Below are 22,604 nucleotides of genomic sequence, written 5' to 3' on the forward strand. Positions count from 1 at the left end.
CATGGAATTGCTTGTTTTAAAATAAACTCAACAATTTATATATTCGATGCTTTAAGGGAAGGCCTTACTTTGTCCTCTTGCATAAAAATGCTAATTAGAATGGGTCTAACTTTGGTGTCTGGTTAGAGAGCTTGTCCTCACTGATACAAGAATTTTTTCATTTGGATTAACTAATGCATGTGAGATAACACGAAGTAAAAAGGCAGCGATGACCGGAAATTCATCCAAGAAAAGCCTGATGCTGTAGCCAGGGTTTACCTTGTGACAGAGCTAGAGTTTGCCTTCCTGGAGTGGTTTCTTAATGTATCTTTGATATTTTTCCTGAGGTAAAGCACTGTTTTTCATAGTGGAAAGGAGAGACAAAGGCAGGGAGGTTGGCTGATCTGGGAGAGCCGGGAATGGATCAGCCGTTGTTGTTTCATGTAGCTTCTTGTCCTTTGCATGTGCCAGTCTGTCCCACAGCAGGCATTCACTTCTAATGGCCAAGTACCGAGTATCAGTGAGAGCTTACAGTGTCACTTGACTCCCTCCCACCCACTTAGAAAGGCCCAGGTTTCTTCCAATACTTCATTTTAAGCACCAAGATTGCTTTTTGCTTTCCCTCATAAGCCATACATACATATGTAAAGTAAAACTAAAATGGTGAACAATTTGTGTCTCGTTCCGGGCTATTACTTGTTTCAAGGGTCTGAAAGTAAAGGGGGACTCACTTTCTCTTCTGCCAGCGTAACTGATTTTTGATAATCTGATAGCCCGGAAAACACTGCTGATGATAGCACGACTGTGGTTTGGGCCAAGGCTTGGTTTGTCTGGTGTACACAGATCACCCACCAGACACGGCTTCTTGTGCCAGGACAGACGGACTGGCTACTTGTTGGTAGGTGCTAGAAGCATAAGCACAGCACAAGAGAACTTACAGCCTATGCCACGCAATTGCCTTATGGCTTGTTTCATCTTTTAGCTAGGAGTTTCGGGTTGATTTGGGGAGTTGAATGCTAGCAGGCTATAAACATGGTGTCTATGCTGTGCCCGGTGTCCTTTGAGTACTTCAAAACATTCCATCGATTGCAGGCAGTACCACCACAGTGGACGAAGGGGTGAATTAGTTACCAGTTTACTTTCTGGAGAGGTTGCCATGAACCTCCTGCAGCTACGGAGGGGGGGTGTGACCGGGGGTTGCCGGCACGACCCGCGTTGGGGCCCGTTATGCCATTTTCTCCCGGCCTCCTGGTACTCAGGCGAACGCAAACATCATGGCTGCTGTCACTCCCGCTCCTGCCCCAGCGCCGCGCCAAGATCCTCCTAGTGATCTGCCGGGGAAAAAAGCGGAGGAACAACCCAAACCCGCCAGACCCGTGCGGCATCGCCGGCGCCGCCGCGGTGGCCCGAGGGGCCGCTCCCCCCGCCGTGCCGTGCCCCCGCTGCCGCCCCGCGCTCCCGTTATTGTCTCCTCAGCCCCGCTGCCACCCTCCAGGGGACCAGCGGGCGCGTAGGCGAAAGGCCGTATTCTCCAAACCCGACTACGCTGCAAAATTAACGTAATCCTCCGACCCTCCGCCAATCCTGCCTGCACAACACGCGGAAGAATTTTACGCAAAACGCACGGGCTCTTCCTGCCCTACGCCAGTCTGAATTACGCAACCTGCGTACGCCGTGTACTTACGTAACGAACGCCCCGGCCGAGGTTTTCCCTATCACCTAGAAGGGGTTACGCCGTTGACTCCTTGCGTAACAGACTTTGAGGAATAGGGAGAGCGTTACTCTCCTCCCTCCGTTCCTCAGGCGGGGACCCGGCTCGAGTAAAGAACGCTACGCACCTTTCGTATCCTGCCTGCCGCGCGGAGCACTGTTCCGCCAAGCGAGTTTAGGGCGTAGTTGGCTTCCGGGAATAGGCGTAGGTATTTTCGAGGGCCGCAGTTTGCGCAGCGCCCGGCCGCCCGTAACGTAACTGAAGCGGGTTGGGGCGGCGGCAGCCATTTTGTGCCGGGAGCCCGGAGGAAGAAGACGCTGGTGTCTCCACACTTCACGGGCCCTGGAGCCGACCGAGAGCCCCGCCGTTCCCTCCGCCGACGTCCAGCGGGTCTCTGACCCACTGACCACCTCTTCTCCTTTTGTATCCCACCAAAGAAGCGAGGTGGCGCAAAGCGATTCCTCCGAGACACAGCCGCCCCTGGCTGGACCGTCTCCCCGTACCCCCAGTCCCTCGCCGTCCCCACGGCCGGCGTTCCGCTGCCTTTCTCCCACCCCTCCGGGTGCGATGAGGGGCTTCGGGGACCGGGGCCGCGACCGAGACCGCGGCGGGTAAGGGGGGGGGGGGGGCAGGCCGGGCCGGGCTTGGGGGGGGGGAGGGGGGTGGCGCGGCGCGGGTCGACACAGCATGGGGGCGGTGGAGGGAGCTGTATCCCCCGCTTTAGGGGCCTGGTGGGAGGAAGGCCGGGGAGGAGTCGTGGGGACGAGGGGGGCGCGTTCTGTTTGCGGTATTGGGGGGAGCTTTTTCCCAGAAAATTCTCATGTGGGGGTGGGGGGGGAGCTGGAGACTTCATTAGTATGGTTCTGGCAGTAAGGGGTGGCGGTGGGTTGGTGTTTTTTTTATTTAGCTTTTCCATCGTTGATGTGTAACCGTGTGTGCCTTGCTTTCAATTTTAAGGCCTGCCTTTTCCCCCCCTACCCTTAATTTATTTTCTGCTAGCCCTCTTTACCCTACTCCTCCCCTCCGTTGTCCGTCCTCCCCCCCCCGCAAGCCACGAAGGTCTTGGTGGCCCTGGCAAGGGTGGTTGGACGATCTGCCCTTCTGGTTGTCATTGCTCCTTCTGGACTTACTAGAAAGATGGCAGTTGGTGAAAGATCTTTATCAGTTGCACTCCTAGGCTTATCGTGAGAGGAAATGAGATTGAAAACTGCTGCCATGCAGGGGACTAGCATATTCGGGAGGGTGATCTCAGTAAACATGGCCCTGGACCACACTTAACGAGCATGACCAAGCTTACGTAGCAGTCAAACAGGAGTTGTCTGTGTGGCACTGCAGAGGCCTAGTGCTTGATACTATTGATTCTGCTATTTAAAGGAAGCGTGGCTTGAGAAAGGTTTTTGCAGGTTTGATATTTTTTTTTTTTTCCTTCGGAGGATGGCAGCAGTAAATACAATGGCATTATAGTATATAACTAGTTTGAGACTTGAGGTTTTTTTGAGGGGTTGAAAGTAATAAGACGTTCAGCCCAGGCCTTTTTAAAGAGAAAGTTAGAACTAATTTAAGAGAGTGGCATTTTCTGTCCTTTAGATCACAAGTAGTTAGGCCTCCTTTCTCAAGGATTAACAATAAACATATCGTGGGTTCTGTTAATATGGCAGACTAGATCTCAGTTAATGAGTCTTCTCTATTCCCCCCCCCCCCCCCCCCCCCCCCCGTTTTCCCTCCCTGCTGGGAGATTCAGGAATATTTTGTTTATATGTTGCAATGCATTTTAACATTTAGTTTCTTGTCATCTGTGGAGAGAGATAGTTGTATCCTTGCTTTATCTTACATCCACATTTCACGCTCTGAAATTAAAAGATACTTTCATTTTTTTCACAGAGAGGAGGGTTCTGGTGTTCTTCCACTATGAGATTTCCAGCTCAGTTTAACACAAGGACACTGGAGTAAACGCTTTGGCAAGTCTGAGATAGTTCAGACCCCAGCTGTTTTTGGAGTTTAGTGAGTGAGTTTGAGTATGCAGATGTATATACAGTTTCTTAAAAGAACACCCTCCAAAGCACTGTCACAACACTTGGCGTGCCTTAAAATTTGTGTAATCTCATTTTACGTAAAGACTTTGATTATAGGTCGATGCTTCTCTTTTTAGATCAGGGGTTTTGCCTAGTAGGAGTACCTACATGGTACTTGTAGGTACTTTAGACATTTGCATGGAAAATCGTTTTCTTGGCATATTATCCTGGAAGCTTTAATGCATTGGGATTCAGTTTGTTAAATGTGTCTATTTAAGGTGTGAAAATATTTGTAACCACTAACAACCATCATACTTCATAAATAACCTCTATAAAATTTTGGGCCACCCAGCATGCTGGATAGGCACCATTTGAAAGTTTATCACCACCTCAGTGCCGATTCTTTCGTAGGCTAAACTAAATACAGGCTAAATACAGGCTTTCTGTTCTCCTCCTGTCAGGAACGAGTTGTAGGTGACTTCTTAGAATGGAAAGTTGTACTTTTCTGCTCTGGAATGTAAGAAATTCACTCGGTTCTGTCTCAGAAATGATGGCACCAGTAATATTAGAGAAGACTGTTTTGAGTCAGTCTGAATTTACACTTGAAAAGAGAACTGATGGCAAATCAGTTCAATAATACTACATTTAAATCAGTTTAACTGGAGTTGGAATCTTGTTTCACTTGTGATTGGAATGTAAAGTGCCAGTTTAGCAGATAAACTTCAGCAGAGGCAGTGTTCAAGGACTGCTGCAGGGCTCCCTTCTTTCAGGTCAGCATACAGCCATATTGTGTATAAGAATGGAGAACTGAAACTATGTGACTTCTATGTAAAATATATTGATTCTTCCCTCTGGATAGCTGTGGAGCAAATATTCATAGTACCCAGCTGTTTCAGTGTCCAGTCTTGCAATCAGTTCTTCCATATGTTTCCTTTCATAAGGAAACTCATTGACCCTTTGAACTGCCAGTTGACTTCAGTGAGCTATGGGTTTTGTTAGAACTCCTTGGATACAGAAATAGTTGTCATTTTGACCTCAAGTTAGCATGATCAGTAGCAGACATCTTTAATAAAGGTGAATGTTACTGTGAATGAAAATCTATACTTTTTTTTTTTTTACTTTGTCATGAAAGAAAATACAATGCTTAAATGAGTTTTTGAAGTTGTGTTTCACAGTCTTTTCATATGACAAAAATTGCTGATTATGCAGGCTGTCAGCGGGATCTGATAGACATACTGATGAGAAAATAAGAGATATTTATAGGAGAGGGAAGAGACTTAATGAAACAGTTGCAACAAAGCAAACATTTTAAAACTTACTTAGCAGGTTTTAAGTTAAATTATGTCTCCCATACTTAGCTTTTCCAACAATGTAACCTCTTCTTCCTGTTAATATGTTGATTTGAGTTCTGGTTTTTTTGTCTCTTAATCACTATAATTTGTAGTTTCCTTTGGGAATTGATTTAAAGAACAAATGTAGTTAATGTCTGAACAGATAGTCTTGTACTTCAGATAATTCAGAAATTTATTTCAGATCTTTTTTACTTTTTAGCAACTTCTGGGATTTTTGTTGCTTTTGGTTTGTTTCATTAACAGCTTTTTATTTACTAGCACACTGCCTGGGTAAGGTGCAGACACTTTGGATTTGCTATGTAAATAAAAGTTTTGTTTTAAATGGGCATTTCTCATGAATTCATTTTTTGCAAAAAGCTGTAGCTTTATTAACCAGAATTTGAATTAGGACAAAATTTGACCTGATAGCATTTGGAAAAGTACCTTCTGCTGTGTTTGTATGATACTAATGAAAGAGCTATAACTTTTTTTGTAGAATTTTAAAATACATAATTTATAATATTTACAGTAAATAATCTATTTTATGCCACTCAGTTTTCAGTTACTCTTAGAGATTATTGCCAGAAGCTCGTGTTTTGTCTAATGCATCAATTAGTCATTACAGTTAGTTCTGGAAAAAACTTAGGAAAGAGCAGTAATTTCTGAGTAGTTCTGCTAGTTAGGAATTTTTTAGCAGAATAAACATTAGCTTCTTACTCTCTTGAGTCTTCATCAAAAGCATTTGAGAGAGGATATGATTTTTCCCAGGTACTTTCTCCCTCCTTCCCCACCTTTTTTCCCCCTGTTAGACTCTGGTTTAAAAAGATTTTTTTTTTTGTTGTTGTTAAATTTCTTTGGTTCCAGAATTACAGATGGACTTGCAGGCTTGGCTGGACTTGTTTACTTCCTGTTCTTCACTCTTTCGGTTTTTATTTGAGGTATACTGCTTGATAAGAAAGGAGAGAAGACATAGAGGGGGAGACAATGAAGTAGCTATTTTTGTGTAAAACTAACCTTGGGAGAGATACAAGGAACTTACAACTAGAGATTTTTCTCATCCCTTTCATCTAACCATGTTTTAAGTGTACTGTCAGTTTCAAGAAAAGTGCTATAGCTGTACCCACAGCTTTGTCCCGAGGGAGGGAATCTTGAGGTAGAAACATAGAGACAGGAGCTTTAAGGCAGTGACTTACAGATGGCTGTACTGGAAGGAAACTTTAAGATGGTTCTGGGTTTAGAACTGACTTAGGGCAGGTTTATGTTACTTCAAGAAGTTGTATGCCATCATAGTGATTGGGGGAGGGAGAAGAGGAGTGACTTTTGCTAGAATATCGTGCTCATGTGTGAACTTGGGGAGGAAAAAGAGTGGAAAATGCTTAAGAAACCTGCAAATTCCAGAGTAATTAAATTCTCTTGCTTATAACTAACATTGACATTCCCAGGTTTGGAGCAAGTCGTGGAGGGCCTCTTCCTCCAAAGAAATTTGGTAATCCGGGGGAACGTTTACGTAAGAAAAAATGGGATTTAAATGAACTGCCCAAGTTTGAGAAGAATTTTTACGTGGAACATCCGGAAGTGGCCAGGCTTACTCCAGTAAGTTTTCAGATCCTGTCTGTTCCATTTTGCCTACAACAGAAAATGTCACAAGTGGAAAAACTTGTCCTAGGAAGTCTGGGACAGCGTGTAATAGAACTGTCTTTTCATTAAGCTTGTTTGGTATGTGTGTACTCTGCAGGATACTGGTTCTAGTTGCCTTCAGTATTTAACATTAGCAGAGGTGATGCTTCTGCTCTTAGCTGTTTTTATATGAGATATTTTACATTTGGTCATTTGTAATTCATCATCGTAATGCTTGTCTGGCCTAGCTATTTGTCAGTGTAGGTAAGACTTGGAGGGCTTGAGAGTTGCAGTACTGGGGAGGCCCTGAAAGAAGCTAAAATAATGAACCGAGTGGCAGAAATATATGAGAAACATTTGAAAGAATATTTTATCATCATCATTCAGGCAGAAAGAGGCCATGGGAGATGTCTAGTTTAATTCTCTGCTCAGAGCAGGGCTAAATACAAAACTAGAGCAGATTGCTTAGCGCCTTGTCTTTTTGAGTTTGAATATCCCAAGGGATGGGGAGAGTTAATATCATCTCTGGGTGGCTGTCCCAGGGCTTAATGTTTCTCGTGGTATCCCCCCCAATAATTATTTGCAACATCTTCTCTATAGTGACCCATTGGGTAGTTGAAAGTAGCAGTTAAATTCCCCTGTTAGTCCTCTCTTTCCCAAGCTAAACAAATTCAGCGCTTCCAGTCTTTCTTTGTACTGCCTGTACTCCAGCCTCTAGCTTCCCCCCCGTAATTGGACATGCCCTGTTAAAACAATGTCCTTCTTACACTGGGGGCTCAAAACTGGATGCAATACTTTGTATTTACTCAGTAGATACAGTAATCTCCCCTTCCTACCCCACTTGAGTCTAGAGTATTTTTTTCCTTCTTGAATGTCTTTATATTTAGAAATTAAGAGATTTCATTCTTAACACGAGGAAACAAAACAAAATGTTCTTAACAATTACATAGACTTACAAATCTTCATGTGAAATATTCATGAGATATTTATATGGCATAAAGGAATTGAAGGAGGCATTGGCTTTTTAAAGAGACAACAACTTGAACTACTGAACCACAGTTGGCGTTAGCTGCTGTAGCTGTCTTTGCCTTAGCCAACTAAAAGGATTTTCACGTTTTTCACAGAAGTTTTCTTTTTTTACCTTTTCATTCAAGCTCAAGAGATTCTCACAAATAGTAAATTTAAGTGCATGTTTGGTATTGATATGTATCTTTCTATTGATTTTTAATGAGCATTAGAATGAGGTTATGAATTGTGGAAGCATGTTGCAAAGTGCACTTGGACTTGCATGATAACCTAGGCAAAGACAAACATTTTTTCTAATCCTAAAATTATGCTTATGTAGATACACATTTCAGAAATATTTTAAGTTAATTAAGAAGTTCCATTATTAAAAAAAAAGTGAGGTCTTAGGGTATCATTATGACATTGCCAGCCTTTCATGGAGAGCAAAAGTGCTGGTTCCAAGAAGATTCCAGACAACGTTTCTGAGTTGCAAGTTGTCCAGCAAGAGCTCTGTATTTAACCACCTCTGGAATTTGTTAATTGAAGGAGGGGGATTGCCCTGCCTTCTGCTTGTTCGTAGTGTATTAGGGCCTATTTATTTTCTTTAGTTCTTAGCACTGTCACATAAAACATGTTTCTTATCTGATCCTCTGTTTCTAATCACTTTTGAAGCTGTTGGTCATTTCTGGCCTCTGGAAGAAGAGTATAATTCTTAAAAATACTATATCAATACGCTTTTCATTAAAAAGGGCTGGTTGGAAGAAGAGAGACATTAGTCCTTCTAGACTACATAGAGAGTTCATACCTTTGAATATTGGAGAAGCTATGTGATAGCTCAATCTCAAGATAAAATCTTTAAGAAAGCAGTCCTTTTTAGGCCTCCATTTCAATTCAGTTCTCTAACAAAGCTGTTATCCAGAGGTGTGAAGTGAGCTAATAGTTAGAAACATGCACTTTAAGTCCCTGCTGACATTCAGCGTTTGTCTTTGCTTTCTTTTTTCCACATAATTAGTATGAAGTTGAAGAATTGCGAAGAAAGAAAGAGATAACAATTCGAGGAATGGAGGGCTGCCCCAAGCCTGTGTTTGCCTTCCACCAGTGTAGCTTTCCGCGTAAGTATTTTGCCATTCTTTAAGATGAGGATTACTCAAAAACAGTAACTGTTTAGGCCTGTTCTCTTCTCTGAAAGGTCTTCGGAAGCCTCAGTTATCCTTTAAGAAATTTTTTCTTTTCTTAAATTCTTAAGAGTATGTGATGGATGCCTTGATGGACCAGAACTTCACAGAACCCACTCCAATTCAGTGCCAAGGCTTTCCACTAGCCCTCAGTGGTCGTGATATGGTGGGCATTGCGCAGACTGGCTCTGGGAAGACACTAGCAGTATGTATTCTTCCCTTTTATTTATTTATTTAGTTTTCCTAGTCGCTTTGCAGAAATTACCCTTGCCTACTTGTTAGTAGTTTTTGGGCTTGTCAGTAGTACAAGCATAAAGGGAGATGATTACATGTTTTTAAAGCTTGCTTTATTGCATCGTGGGTGAGACTTAAGTCTCAACTCAACTAGCCTGTCTTATTCACAGGCAAGTATTTTGTGTGTGTCTGTCTTTGGATGCTTAGTCACTTCTTTTTGGTCTATGCTTACATTGTGGTTTAAAAAACAGTATGTGCTCTTTAGCATATTTGTTTTATTAACTGTGCAAGTTAAAGAATGGTTGAGTCTTCAAGGTATACATTAATTTTATCTGCAGTGGTTAAGAAGGTATTTTATCCTTTATGAAAAGCATTGGTTAGAGCCAAGATTGCTCAATTCTGCGAACTTAAGATTTCACATTTAAATGAGCCTTCCTTTCAGAGGTGCTGAGCAGCTATATTTTGTGCTGTTGTCAAAGCAGGTATGACTGGTCAGCAGCTCTGAAAATCTTCTGTTCTGTTGGATAAATGCAAGTATCTAGTTTTGCAGAATCCTGATTTTTAGATAGCCAAGGTTTCTTGCTGTCTCTCAAATCAGGTGTTGGCTTCTTGAAGGGATGTTAGGCTAAGTGGACTCTTGTCGTGATCCACTTGTCATGGCAGGTGATCGTGGGCATTGAATACTGAAGTCCTGTGTCTTGACTTGAAGTTCTTCTGTTTTAGTACTTGCTGCCTGCAATTGTTCACATCAACCACCAGCCGTATTTGGAGAGAGGGGATGGCCCAATTGTAAGTGCTTGTCAATTCTCTTCCTTTTTGTGTGTATGGCATGGCATCGTTAATGAGATGTGTACTTTATTTAATTGGTATATCAGAATAGTAAGTAGAGAAATGTTTACTATCACAATGTGAACATCCCACTCAGTTGAAATTCTGTGCAATTACTGTCCTAGTCTAAAGACATTTAAATGTTTTAGCTAATAAAGAGCAGATGGTCCAACTTTGCTTATGGTATCTGCAGAGCCCTTAAGTTAGGGATGTGTGTGCAGTTTGGCTATCCTGAATCGATTCCTTTTGCAGTGCCTGGTTCTAGCACCTACTAGAGAGTTGGCCCAGCAAGTGCAGCAGGTGGCTGATGATTATGGCAAATGTTCAAGACTGAAGAGTACTTGCATATATGGAGGAGCACCCAAAGGTCCCCAAATCAGAGATCTAGAAAGAGGTAATTGTAAAATGGGTGTTTGCAGTTTCTGGAGGAGGTGGTATTGTAAAATGTCTGTAAAAATAAAATGATCTTCTTAAAACCTGTTTGGAGGGGGGTGTGCGTGGATGAGCGGCTATCTCTTTCTCCAGTTACAATGATAGTGCATGTAACAGTTCTCTTCTTTGTTGTATAGTGACTTACTTGGATATTAGATTTCTTTTCCATTTTCTCTTTAAACTTTCCACTTGCGAAGATCATCAGGACGCAGAAAGGGGGAAAGGAAACTTGCCAGAAAAACAGGTTATTTTGAGGAAATGCAGTAGCAGCAAGTTTAAGGAATGTTTTTTTTTTTTCTTAAGCCAGATTGCAAATTTTCTGCCCAGACTTGTTCAAATAATCAAACTTAATTTACTACTTTAGACAGTGGATTTTGTTTTGTTTAATTTTTCTTAGGCATTCGGCTCTATTTCTGTTCATGTACCCCATAACATTCTGTAACTGTCTTTCAATACATAGCAAGGGGCTGGAGTTGGGAATGATGAGGAATCATGGTTCTAGAGCAACCACTGTAACACAGTAGTGCTCTGGTGACCTAACCTTCATATCAAGGGCTAGTTACATATAATTTCAAATGCAGGAATGTGCTGATGGCTTTCATCTTCACTAGATAAAAAAATTAGTAGAATTATGTGAAAACATCTAAGAAGTATTATCAAGGTAAGCTTATATATACAGATCTACTCAAGAAATCAGAAAATTTGACTTACTGCAGTTTGCAGAGTCATTATTGAAAACTGCAGTAATGGGATAAAGGCACGCATGGTGGAAGGCTGTGGGATAGCTCTGTTCAGGAAAGTGGTAGTGCATTCCAATTCAAAAGTAGCATCTTCAATGGAAGAGTCAAAGGTCACATGAAGAGACCTTGGGAGGATCAGCTTGGTGGGTTTTTGCACGCCTTTCTGGAGTGCTATAAAATAGGTGTTCTGCTTATGAAGAAAACCCTTCGGTTAGAGGATGTGGGCAGGTGCAGTGCTTTCAGTCCTTTCAGGTGTTACTGTCTTTGGATGATTGCTTACTATTTCCTGCAGCAAATATTGTTGAATAGATAGAGTCCAGAAAACTTTTTTCTTTTTTTTTTCTCAGTTGTGATCTTTGGGGTATTTAGTCAATTTCCTTCAGAGGAGTACATCATTGACAACAGATTGCAGTTTATTCAGTCTCCCTGGCAGACCAATGGCTCTATTATGAAGCTCATGCAAGAATTAGATTTCTAGAAACTAGAAGTATGCCCAGCTTTGTCAGCTCTGAGGAGTCCAGGTTGACACAGACAAAAAGATCTGGTTGCCACAAAATACTGCACTTACAGATGCAGAGTATCAAGGAAGCTGTTGGGGTTTTCATCTTTTTCACCCCCCTGCTTCGCTAAACTTACTTTCTGTGGACATTTCCATGACACTGAAGGACTCACCTGTAAGATTTGGGAATCGGTGGAAACCAGTCCCTCCTTTTAGGGAATGTATAAATTGCCATACCTGATATTAGTTTATGAATATTTGAATTTCATTTTTATGCTAACAAATACGGGCAGGATGGTTGTCTGTCACTATTGGTGCATAATTACTCGGTATTAAAGCCCATGCTTTGGCTTTATATATTAACAAAAAAAAAAAAGTGGAAGTGGCGGTAATTTGACCCGTATAGCAAGAGGAGCACTTCATGTTTGATTAACATGGGGAGTTTAGCTGGAGTTCGCTTTTATTTTTCTAGAGAGCTCTCTAGACTGCATAATTCTGGATAAAGGTGGGTCAGGCTTGAGTAGAAGCTTATTTTACTTCTGATTTTTGGACAGCTCTTCACTGGTGTTTTCTGACAGTAAGCTTCTAGCTTCTATACTGCATTTATTATTCCAGTGGCACTGTAACAGTAATTTCAGAATGGAAAAAAAAATTAAAAGAAACTAGGGCTTCTCTGAAATGACTCAATCTTGGGTACGAATGCGGGTGATGGTTTGTTTTTTTTTTAAACAGTTTTGCTTTGGAAGGTGATTCATTCTGACTAAAAATAACAATTGACATTCAAATGAAGAGCCTTACTCTTTTTCCTCGTTCTCTTTTGAAGGTGTGGAGATCTGCATTGCTACACCAGGTCGCTTGATTGACTTCCTTGAGGCAGGAAAAACCAACCTTCGTCGGTGTACGTACCTGGTGCTGGATGAAGCAGACAGGATGTTGGACATGGGATTTGAACCCCAAATTCGTAAAATTGTTGACCAGATAAGGGTGTGTGAACTTTGTAAAAGGACAGCCTCCTTTGGTCTCCCATTCAAAGTCCAGCACCTTAAATAAATCCGTTTTCCCTTTTCCTTAGCCTGACAGACAGACTCTGATGTGGAGTGCCACCTGGCCAAAAGAAGTACGCCAGCTTGCTGAGGACTTCCTGCAGGACTACGTTCAAATCAATGTGGGAAACTTGGAGCTGAGTGCCAACCACAATATCCTGCAGATAGTGGATGTATGCATGGAAAGCGAGAAGGACCATAAGTAAGCTGATTTTTTTCCTACCATTTCACTTTTTTTGGTTGTACTTAAAAATCTACATTGCTTTGTAAGCCAAATATGAATTCCAAATAGTGAAGTTACTTGTGGTATTATTTAACCTTTGAGTGTTACAAAATAAGTAAGTCCTGTAATTAATCTATTGCGTACATTCTAACCATACCATTGTACAACAGCCCTAAATTCTGTGTAAGTGATACTGCCTTACTTACGTGGATGCGTGTTGTATATGTTCTCAATGTAAGCTGAGAGAGTGCTCCTATATTCTTGTATATGTGGATATACATCTTAGCGCTCATGTCTATTTTAGACTGATACAACTGATGGAAGAAATCATGGCAGAGAAGGAAAACAAGACTATCATCTTTGTGGAGACAAAGAGGCGATGTGATGATCTCACTCGAAGGATGCGCAGAGATGGGTGATTAGCTTCCCCCCTCCCTCCCCTTGTTTCTAGTGGGAAACAGAAATTGTAATCAAAAGCAGTAAGGTTTAAATGTTCATGATGCTATTGTTGGGAACAACTTGTCCATTCTTTTCTTGGCTGAATTCAGTCTTGGTTTCCTAGAAGGTTCCAGTCCATCAAAGCATTAGTGCAAGAGGGATTGTTTGTAAGCTGGGCAGCTTTTAGTGTATCGGAGTACTGATACGCTGATTGGGACTGTATCAATACAGCAAATGTGATTTGGCTTAGATGGTTGTTTAGGTAGTGGGTTTGACATGCAAGAAACAAACAGGTATACATGCTAGGTAGATACAGGCCAGAGGAGGACAGGGAATAAAATATTTCTCAAGTCTTTTATTTTTTGTCTTTTTACTGAAATGCCAATAAAGCTTCCTGTTGCCTTTAATGTATGTACTTTCTGTCTATACTAATGTGCATCTCTATTTGGCAGTTGGCCAGCTATGTGTATCCATGGAGACAAGAGTCAGCCAGAAAGAGATTGGGTGCTTAATGGTGAGTCCATCACTGAGGGGAGAATAACTTGGGCTGCTGTACGTAATTTACTGAGATGTGCTTTTCTCTGGTCGTCTTTTTTTTTTTTTTTGTCTCTATACCCAATAGATGCACTTCAGAAGAACTTCCTTTGCCTTTGTACTGTTAATTTCAGTACTTGTATTTGCCCTCTTTTTTTTTCTTCTCTTTTTTTTTTTTTTTTGACAAAAACACAATGGGAAAATTGCTTAACCCAGAGAGCTGGATTTTGAAAAATAGTTGACATGTTATATCCTGACTTGCTGGGGTTTCTGAAATTGACCCATCTTACCTAGATTCTGGAAAATGAGCATGTAGTGTAAATCAAGTTCAGGTAACTTTATTTTTGAAAAATCTTACTTCATAGCATGCTTTGTTTTACAGAGTTTCGTTCTGGAAAGGCTCCTATCCTCATTGCTACCGACGTTGCATCTCGTGGGCTAGGTTTGTACACATAGACCACTCTTGCCTACTGCTGCATATTTTTCTTCTTTGGACTGAAATATGTTTTCTTTTTAAAAAAAAAAAAAATTCAAAGCGTGATTTTCCCCCACATGTGAAATACGTTTTTTAACATTAATCTTTTTTTTTTCTTTCATATTCAAAGTCTCTTCCTGCTCCTAATGAACAGGCTTTGGTCTGCAGCAAGGCCTAGGCATGACCAATCGATCGCCAAGAGGGAGAAGAGACGTCCAATTATGCAACCCAACCCTTCCACCACACTCACTTCTTCCCCAAATCCAGCTTTTGTTGCTGGGTGATAGGGATGGATTGCTCTCAGTTCAGAGCGTGTCAGATAAAGTTCAAGTAGGAAGTTGTGGGAGAGCATTTCAACAGCAAATAGCTAATATTCTCCCTGTATGACACACCACAGATTTGAACATACCAACCCCAGTGTACATGCATGTTTACCCCACAGATGTATCCACATCTGAGAAAGCACTGCTCCAGATCTTTGGTCTTGACATGTAACCTTCCCTCCTCTGTGTTCCTTCTAGGCAGGACCACTGAGATTACATATGGCCTTTAACATCATGTTACCCAAATGTGTAATTGAATCAAAATTGCACAGCTCTATTCTGGTAGTATGAAAATGATCTGTCTGGATGCATCAGTTGTGCCCCCTTTTTTAATAAGCATATTTGTATTGTGAAACACTGTGTGCGCTAAGCACAGTCCTTACACATCTGCCCACTCTAGAAGAGGAGGATGACTTCTGAAGTGCTCTGAGTTTAATAATGGACATTGAATATTGCCCCCTCCCTGAGTTTGGTGGAAGATAAAACTACTTGGGGGTCGATGTCTCATTGTAGTAAACTTCAGACAAAATTATTGCAAGTCATTGCAAATAAGCTCCGAAAAATCTCTGGCTGTTAAAAATCTCAGTTATCTGAGCTCTCTTTTTTTTTCATATGCTGAAAGGGTGGCTGTGCTGTGCATCATATGGTCACTTTAATACAGGCAGACCATTACTAGACTTGGCAGCCTTTGTTCACACAACCTTCACCCCTCCTTCCCCTCCCCCCTCAAAAAATGTCCAACACTTCCTCAGAGAGGTGATTATATGGACTTCAGTCTCTGCCCTCTAGGGTCATGTCTGGACCTGTGCAGTTAGAACTTGGGCCTGTTGGGAGAAGGGACTGAGGCCTGAAACCAGTTTGTATGAAAGAGAGCTGCTTTCCCTAGCAGCATTTTTTAAACAGGCTTGCTATGTGCTGGTAGCTTCTTTGTGCATCTTGCCTAGACATTTAAAACGGCCTCACCCCCCTCAAAAAAAACCACTCCCCGCAAAACTACTCAATTGGATAACACTTCAGAAAACAGTCTCCCCACTTCCCATCCTCCACTTCACCTGAGCTAAGGGGGAAAGGTACCAGAGTCTGTTTCTTGTTACTGAACAACATCTCTGCTTATTTTGGGGCCCTGAGTTTGCTGCTTCTTAAAATTAGTCACTTAACTGGCAAACTTCTGGACGACTTCCTCCAAGATCCTGGAAAGTGAAGGCTTCTACCTAAATAACATAAAACAGGGGCGCGCGCCTTTTGGCTGAGTCACCAGGGCTTTCCCTCTTCCTAATGGAACATTGGTTTCAAAAAAGCTTCTTCCAGGTAAGTTCTGAGTCCCGTAATGACTTCTTTGTGATAATTCCCTGGAGTGAGGTCCTCTCTCTGCACTGATTTTTTTTTTTCTTTATTTTTTTTGTTCAGTCTATTAAACTAAAAACATTGAATTTGTTTTGTTTTGTTTTCTTTAACAGAAGCTTTGATATCAGCTGCAGATCATTCTCAGTGCAGGGGTGGGGGCACATCTACATTGACGGTCTAAACAGCTCTCTAGACTAGCATGTTTGCTAGTTTCTCTCTCTCTCCTGATTAATAATCAGAGACTGTCTGTGCCATAGGGTATTCTGATGGTCTGACAAAGGGAATGTTCCCAGGTAGCTGTCAAAAATGATTTACAGTTTCAATTCTTGATCCTGCTACATTATCTTCTAAAAGCGCAGGAAGATTGCGAGTGTGCGAAAACACTTTGGAGCATGCTAGACTGGAGAAGCCGAGTCTTGTACTTGCTCTGGTCTTTCTTCAGCGAGCTGCGTGCTCTACCAGGACCGCTTTCTAGTCTGGAAAACACCCTTGCATTTTCCTCTTCCTGCCTTCCCATTCTTCCCGCTCCTCCCCAGTCAAGTCAGTTCCGTCTACATTGGTAGCTGCAATTCCCTGTGCTTTCTGCCGGGAAAGCACGTCCTTGTAACCTCTGTGGTAATTCAAGTTGCTTTGCTACTGATGGATGTGCAAAACGGGACTGTCTGAGGATCATGTAGCCTGCAGCTTGTCAGACTAGTTACACCCTGGCTGTGAAGATGCAATCTGTCATACGTACTCCTCTCTTTACTTCACTTTCCCCTTTTTAAAAAAACTGTTGCATCAAGGACCCTAGCTGGAGACTCGCGCAGCCCCCTGTGAAACCTGCCTTCTCACTCCCTTTTTTTGGTGTGATTCAGGACTTTGGAGTCAGCAAAGACTGAGGAGCCCCCCCTTTGCTGTAATAAGAAACAGACATAAAGTCCCCCTCTTGTCACTACAACCCTCTTGTTTTTATTTTTCCTACAACCCCTTTGAAATTGATGCAGTCTGGGCAATAGATGCAGTCTGACCCTTTGGATGTAATTTTTGTATCTTCATTTTTTTGACAATTGCCCCTAAGAACCCCGAATAGGGGATAAAAAGCGTTGGAGGACCTGAAACTTTTACCTGAACCCAGGTTCTCCGGCGCTTCACAACCAAATGGGGCTACAGAGAAGCATCTAAGCCAGTTCACAGAGCGAGCGTGTGTGGGGACTTCTCGCTGCCATGGACCCTTGATGCATGCTCCCCGCGCTCCAGTGGTCCCGTGTCAGAGGGCGGAGTTTTCGAAAGGAGGCCGCCAAAAATAAAAGGCAAAGAGACGGGATCGGCTGCAGCGGTTTCCCACAGGAGGAGGGAGTGTGCATCGGTCTGGTAACAAACAGAGAATGTTTCTCTCTTTAAAACAAACAAACAAAAAAAAACAAAAAGAAAGGAAATCACAAAAATCTGTGTTTTATCTTGGATATTTTCAGAATATTCTTCTTAAAATGCAGATTTTTAATTTTTTTTTTTATGAGCTGTTAGGGCACTTACTGTAATACCATGCTTTTTGAAGTATTGTATACTATAGCAAATAGGTGCTTTTGGTACTTGAGGTGCTTTCACTGAAGTGTTACACTAACATTTACTTAGTTTCTGTCCCATAAGTTTACAAAGTCTGACTTTCCAAAAGGTTTGCAGTTCTGATCTTCTAAATTTTAATATTATTTTGTATACAAAGCAATTTTGGTCATTTCATTTCCTGCTTCCAGCTGACACTGGAAGTAGGGAATTGCTAATGGAATTCAGGATTGTCCAAATTACAAAAGCTTGCCAGAACTGGACGGAACAGCGCAGTGAAATGTTAGTGCAATGCATTCTGGTGATAACTACAAAGCTGAGTTAAGATATTCTAAGTCTGGGTAATTTTTAATGAGTTGGCTGAATAATACTAATGTAATTGGAGTGTCTTAAGCTTTAGGCTAGGGAAAGTAGTTCACTATTTTATTAGGACTGTAAAAGTAAATATTTTTAAGATTGCCTTTTATTTCATGTTACCAAGTGGAAGGTAAGTGATCTCATTACCGTTATTATTTGTTAGACTTCTCCCAACAGAGTAAAAGCTTTACCATGGCAGTTCTGCCCTTCCTCCACCCCAGTTTGCTCTGTCTGATGGTGGCATTTTCACTTTCCAGATTGTGGTTTTTGTGTTTAAAAAAAAAAAGTATGAAATTCAGTTAGCTCATTCACAAACATCAGTGTCTTTGACACATGAAGACAGAGAAATGCATTCCGGGGAGGATGAATTTGAGTGCAGGGCAAAACTGCTTTAAAATTACCACTATTTTTTCAGGACACTGATCTTTGTTCCTGATGATCTTAAATTTGAGTCTTCTACTCTTTTGGGATGAGTCTGTCTTGTATTTATTCCATGCAATTACTAACTTTGTATTTTTTTTTCTTATTACTGTCACCTGCATTCGTGCTCCCCACCTTTCGTTGGCACGTCCTTTCTTCTTCTCCCCTTTCCTCAACCCCACCCCTTCACTGTGCTTCGCACCTGGGCACTTCACAAGACGTGGAAGATGTTAAATTTGTGATAAACTACGACTATCCGAACAGCTCTGAAGATTATGTGCACCGTATTGGCCGTACCGCACGTAGTACCAACAAAGGTACTGCCTACACCTTCTTCACACCAGGAAACCTGAAACAAGCCAGGGAGCTTATCAAAGTGTTGGAAGAAGCCAATCAAGCCATCAATCCAAAACTGATGCAGCTTGTGGACCACAGAGGAGGAGGAGGTGGTGGTGGAGGTAAAGGCACATGGGAAAAGGGCTACACAGGGAATAGGTTCCCCATTTTGAGGGAGGGAAGATTAAAGGAGGGTAGGGAAGTAGTAAGTGCAAGTCTAAGATAACAGATTAGTAATAAAGCTGTTTTGTACCCGAGGTCTCAACACATTATGTAGATGTAGTACTTCTGTCCAACGGAGAGGTAGTCCACTGTTTTACCTTAGCGATAGAATTTTTTTTCCCCCCGATAAGGTCCACACAGAGTTAATTTTGCTTGACTTAATTCCTTGCAGCTCCTACCTAAGCACAGGCAACAGGATGTGTGTGCATGCATGTGCAAAATTGAAATCAGTAAAGGGATACGCTGACTTTGCCTTCAGAGACTGAGACTATTTGTCCTCCCGTTCCCTGAAGGAATAGTAAGTTTCCCTATATTTCTAAGTTAGTCCTGAATTTCTTCTGTTTTTGTCTCCAAGCACATGCATTAAGAACCCTTTTTGAACTTCACATTTACACCTTGAACAAAACGAAGAGGCGTATGCACAGCGGTGCAGGGAAGTTATAGTCAGTCAAAAGAACTTGCTCCTTGTGGGCAAAATTGTGGATATAGAAGGGGGAGAAAGGGTGGCATAATTGTACCAGAGTTCATTGTTTAAGACTTGTTCACGGTACTAAATCTTAATGTATCCATCGCCAGGAGGTCGTTCTCGTTACCGAACGAGCAGTTCAGTAAACAACCCTAACCTGATGTACCAGGAAGAGTGTGACAGGAGGCTCCGGGGAGTGAAAGAGGGCCGGAGAGACTCAGGTGGCTTCAGAGACCGTGAGCGTGGTGACAGTTATGCCAACGGAGCCAACAAGACCTATGGCAGTGCCTACGGGAGCCCAAATTCTGCTTTTGGGGCAGCACAGAGCCAGTATGGTTACACTCAAGGGAGCTATGGAGCAGCTGCCTATGGCACGAGTGGCTATGGCACTGCAGAGTACAGTGCTAGTGGCTATGGTGCCAGCACCACAGCTGCCACCGCTGGGAGAACCTCACAGAGCACTACCCAACAGCAGTATGCAGGGATGGTGGGGCGCTCGGGCCAGCAGCCACAGCCGCTCATGTCACAACAGTTTCCGCAGCCCCCTGCCACTAACGTGATGGGCTATATGGGACAGACTGCCACCTACCAGTATCCGCCCCCTCCCCCGCCCCCTCCCCCCTCACGCAAATGAGACCACTCACCAGTGTAGACCTCTTGCATTTAAAGGAACCTTTTCTTTCTCTTCTTTCCCATTGTGATGTCTCTCTCATGCAGGTTAGACTTAGAATTCACCATTCAAATCCCTGAGCCCATTAAAAATGGCCCCCAGTCCACATTACTGACCCTGTCCTCTTTTTTTTTTTTTCTTTTTGTTTTTTTTTGTTTTGTTTTTAAGAGAGATATATAGTTGACTGGAAAATTTATTATTTTTTGTCTTGCATGTTGAGGAAATTGGAAATTTTATTTTCTCTAAAAGAAATGGGTATAAGGCAGATAGGTCCCAGTTCGATCGTCTTGGTGTCTAAGGTTTGTGTGAAAATTTGCTTTTGAGGGGAGGAAGTTTCTATTCTGTAACATGTTAACTTAATTTCAGGAAGTATCAAGAGAGGTGGGAAACTTTGGGGAGCCAAAAAGCACTTCATTTAAAATGATAAATGCAAGGGAGCAATGCTCACTTCTACTAATCTTTTTTTTTTTTTTTTTTTTTAATAGCTCACTATTATTGCTTGTAATCTATCGTAGGTGACTTTTCTATAGGAAAACTCTGCTCATTTGTCTGAGCTGGGCGGCGTTCAGAGTAATGCCCCAGGTACATTGTTGGCGTTTTCTGCAGCTCTGGAAGCAGCAGCCCCATCTTCTGGTACCTGTAGCAGCCTGCAGTAGGGAAGTTGGGAATAAAACCCCGTTGTCAGAGACCAAACCTGTCTTGGATTCGATACCTGAAAACCAGATAGTCACTGTAGGTACCACTGCTGTAATGTTTAGCCAAGTAAGTTCTTTCCCTACAATTGTTAAATTGCAGCATCGCAAACGTGTGGAGCCTGGTTATCCTTAAATTAGTTTCTGCTCTCAAATTCCCGTTGTCAGGTTTATTGAGAGAAGTCTTATTTGAGAGCCCAGAAACTAAGCAGAACTGAGATGATAAACAGCGTTATCTTGTTTGTCTGTCCTTCGCGAACAAACTACCTTTTGCCATGGGGAATGTTCTGGATGCTGCTACGCTGAATAAAATGTGACAGAGTTTTCCACACTTAAATTTAAGAGGTTTGAATAGGGTGGGCTGGGGGGGAGGGCAGGGGGAGGAAGGGAGGAGGAGGAGATTGCCTGGAATCTCCTTTTCATGAGGTAAGCGGTGAGCTGGTTAGTGCATCTTGATTCTGAAGCTTTATTTCTTTTGTACTTCGCTCTGACTATTGCTTTTCCTGGCTTTTGAGTGCATTTCCCTGCTCCATTGGTCCCTTTGAGCTGAGCTCTCGCAGGTAGGTAGCATTTTAGAAAATGTTAGAGAAGAGTGAAATTTTAGTAAATACGTAAATAAAACTTGTTTATTTTACAGGCTAAGGTGGGTGTGAGGGGGTTTCCCCTTTAGTAAAGCATGTTGTTGACTTGTTATTTCTAATACCTGACGGTTCAGAGACAGTAGATGATAACAGGAGTTGGCTGCTCTTGATCTGAAAATATGACAAAAGAATGGATACATCTCCTGGTTTGTGAGGCATAATCTTTGCATTATGAGAGTGCAGGGTTTTGGGTTTTTTTTTCTGTTGGCGTTCTTGCATATGGATGAACAAGGCAGCCCACTCCTTCTGTAGCAGAGTGGAACTTCTTATAGCCCAGGAAAAGAGCTTGCTTATACAGAAATGATTTCTTTTTTAATTTAATTTCTTCCCAGAGTAAAATTTTGGGGGATGAATGTGCGTTTTGGGTTTTTTTTTGTTTTTTGTTTTTTTTTGGTGCAGTACACAGGTAGGTTGCTGACACAGAGGGAAAAGGGAGAGATCTTCCAGAACCTTGGTTCCTTCATCCCATCTTCTAATTCCAGTGCTTGGGCAGGAAGTTCCTTTGCTTGTGTTAAGTGAAAGCCAGAAACGTGTCGTTTATCCAGGCACTGGCTGATTGTCTTTGGCCTCCCTCGCAAGCAAATGTAGAGCTGCTTTTTTTTTTTTTTTTTTTTTTTTTAATTTGCGAGTTCAATGCAGAAATGTGTTTGAGGGGTGTAGGAGTAGGACATCTCACTGACTGGCTTTAAAAAGGGTCTCTGGACCGCCAAAGCTGCCTTATAGTCTGCTATAGCTTTCACTTCTTTTGGGGGGGACTTGTGCACATGTAAATGTCTATGCCAAGTCTTGCAGTGCTTTATTGCCATCGAGGTCAGCTGAAGTCCAGGGTCTCGGTTCAGTTCAGAGTGTTAACCAGACTGCTGAATGCATAAATGCACCGTGGCATGTGCTGCCCCTGTCCCACCTGGTGCTCACTGCTCTGTTCCATATACCAGCTGGAGGGCCCTTGTTGATAAAGCATTAGCGTCTAGTATTGTTTGCCTTGTTTTCAATCTGTAAAAGTTTGTGGGAGTGTCAAATGAGTTGGGTGTCTCCTCCCCTCCCACTTCCTGAAGCAATTTACTGTTTGGACTTCTCTGAACAATGGAAGGGTTAGTGGCTTTGTGTGGGATCAGCCTCTTGTTTCACACACCTGCTGGTCTCTGAACACATTCCTGTTGTATTAATGAAGACTTGAATTGAGAGATTCATAGATCTGTGGTGTTCAGACACAGGATACTAAGAGCTATGTTACTATTCTTAGTTTGTAAATTGTCCTTTTGATACCATCTTGTTTTCTTTTGTAGGTATAAATAAAAACACTGTTGTCAATAAG

At 42.2% G+C, this 22,604-nt stretch overlaps 1 protein-coding gene across 1 annotated transcript; it reads left to right on the forward strand.

Moving 5' to 3' along the window:
- The first annotated feature begins 1,961 nt into the window (after positions 1-1,961).
- DDX17 (DEAD-box helicase 17) lies at positions 1,962-22,603 on the forward strand. The gene is made up of 13 exons (XM_076337714.1): positions 1,962-2,301; positions 6,476-6,626; positions 8,668-8,767; positions 8,902-9,035; positions 9,788-9,853; positions 10,145-10,286; positions 12,387-12,547; positions 12,636-12,808; positions 13,134-13,244; positions 13,720-13,781; positions 14,184-14,243; positions 18,481-18,720; positions 19,397-22,603. Exons 1-13 carry the CDS (start codon positions 2,258-2,260, stop codon positions 19,918-19,920), a joined length of 1,968 nt encoding a protein of 655 aa, XP_076193829.1. The 5' UTR covers positions 1,962-2,257; the 3' UTR covers positions 19,921-22,603.
- Position 22,604: the final 1 nt, after the last annotated feature.

Source organism: Aptenodytes patagonicus, chromosome 1 (genome assembly GCF_965638725.1).
Source record: "Aptenodytes patagonicus chromosome 1, bAptPat1.pri.cur, whole genome shotgun sequence".
In the NCBI taxonomy this organism is placed as follows: Eukaryota; Metazoa; Chordata; class Aves; order Sphenisciformes; family Spheniscidae; genus Aptenodytes; species Aptenodytes patagonicus.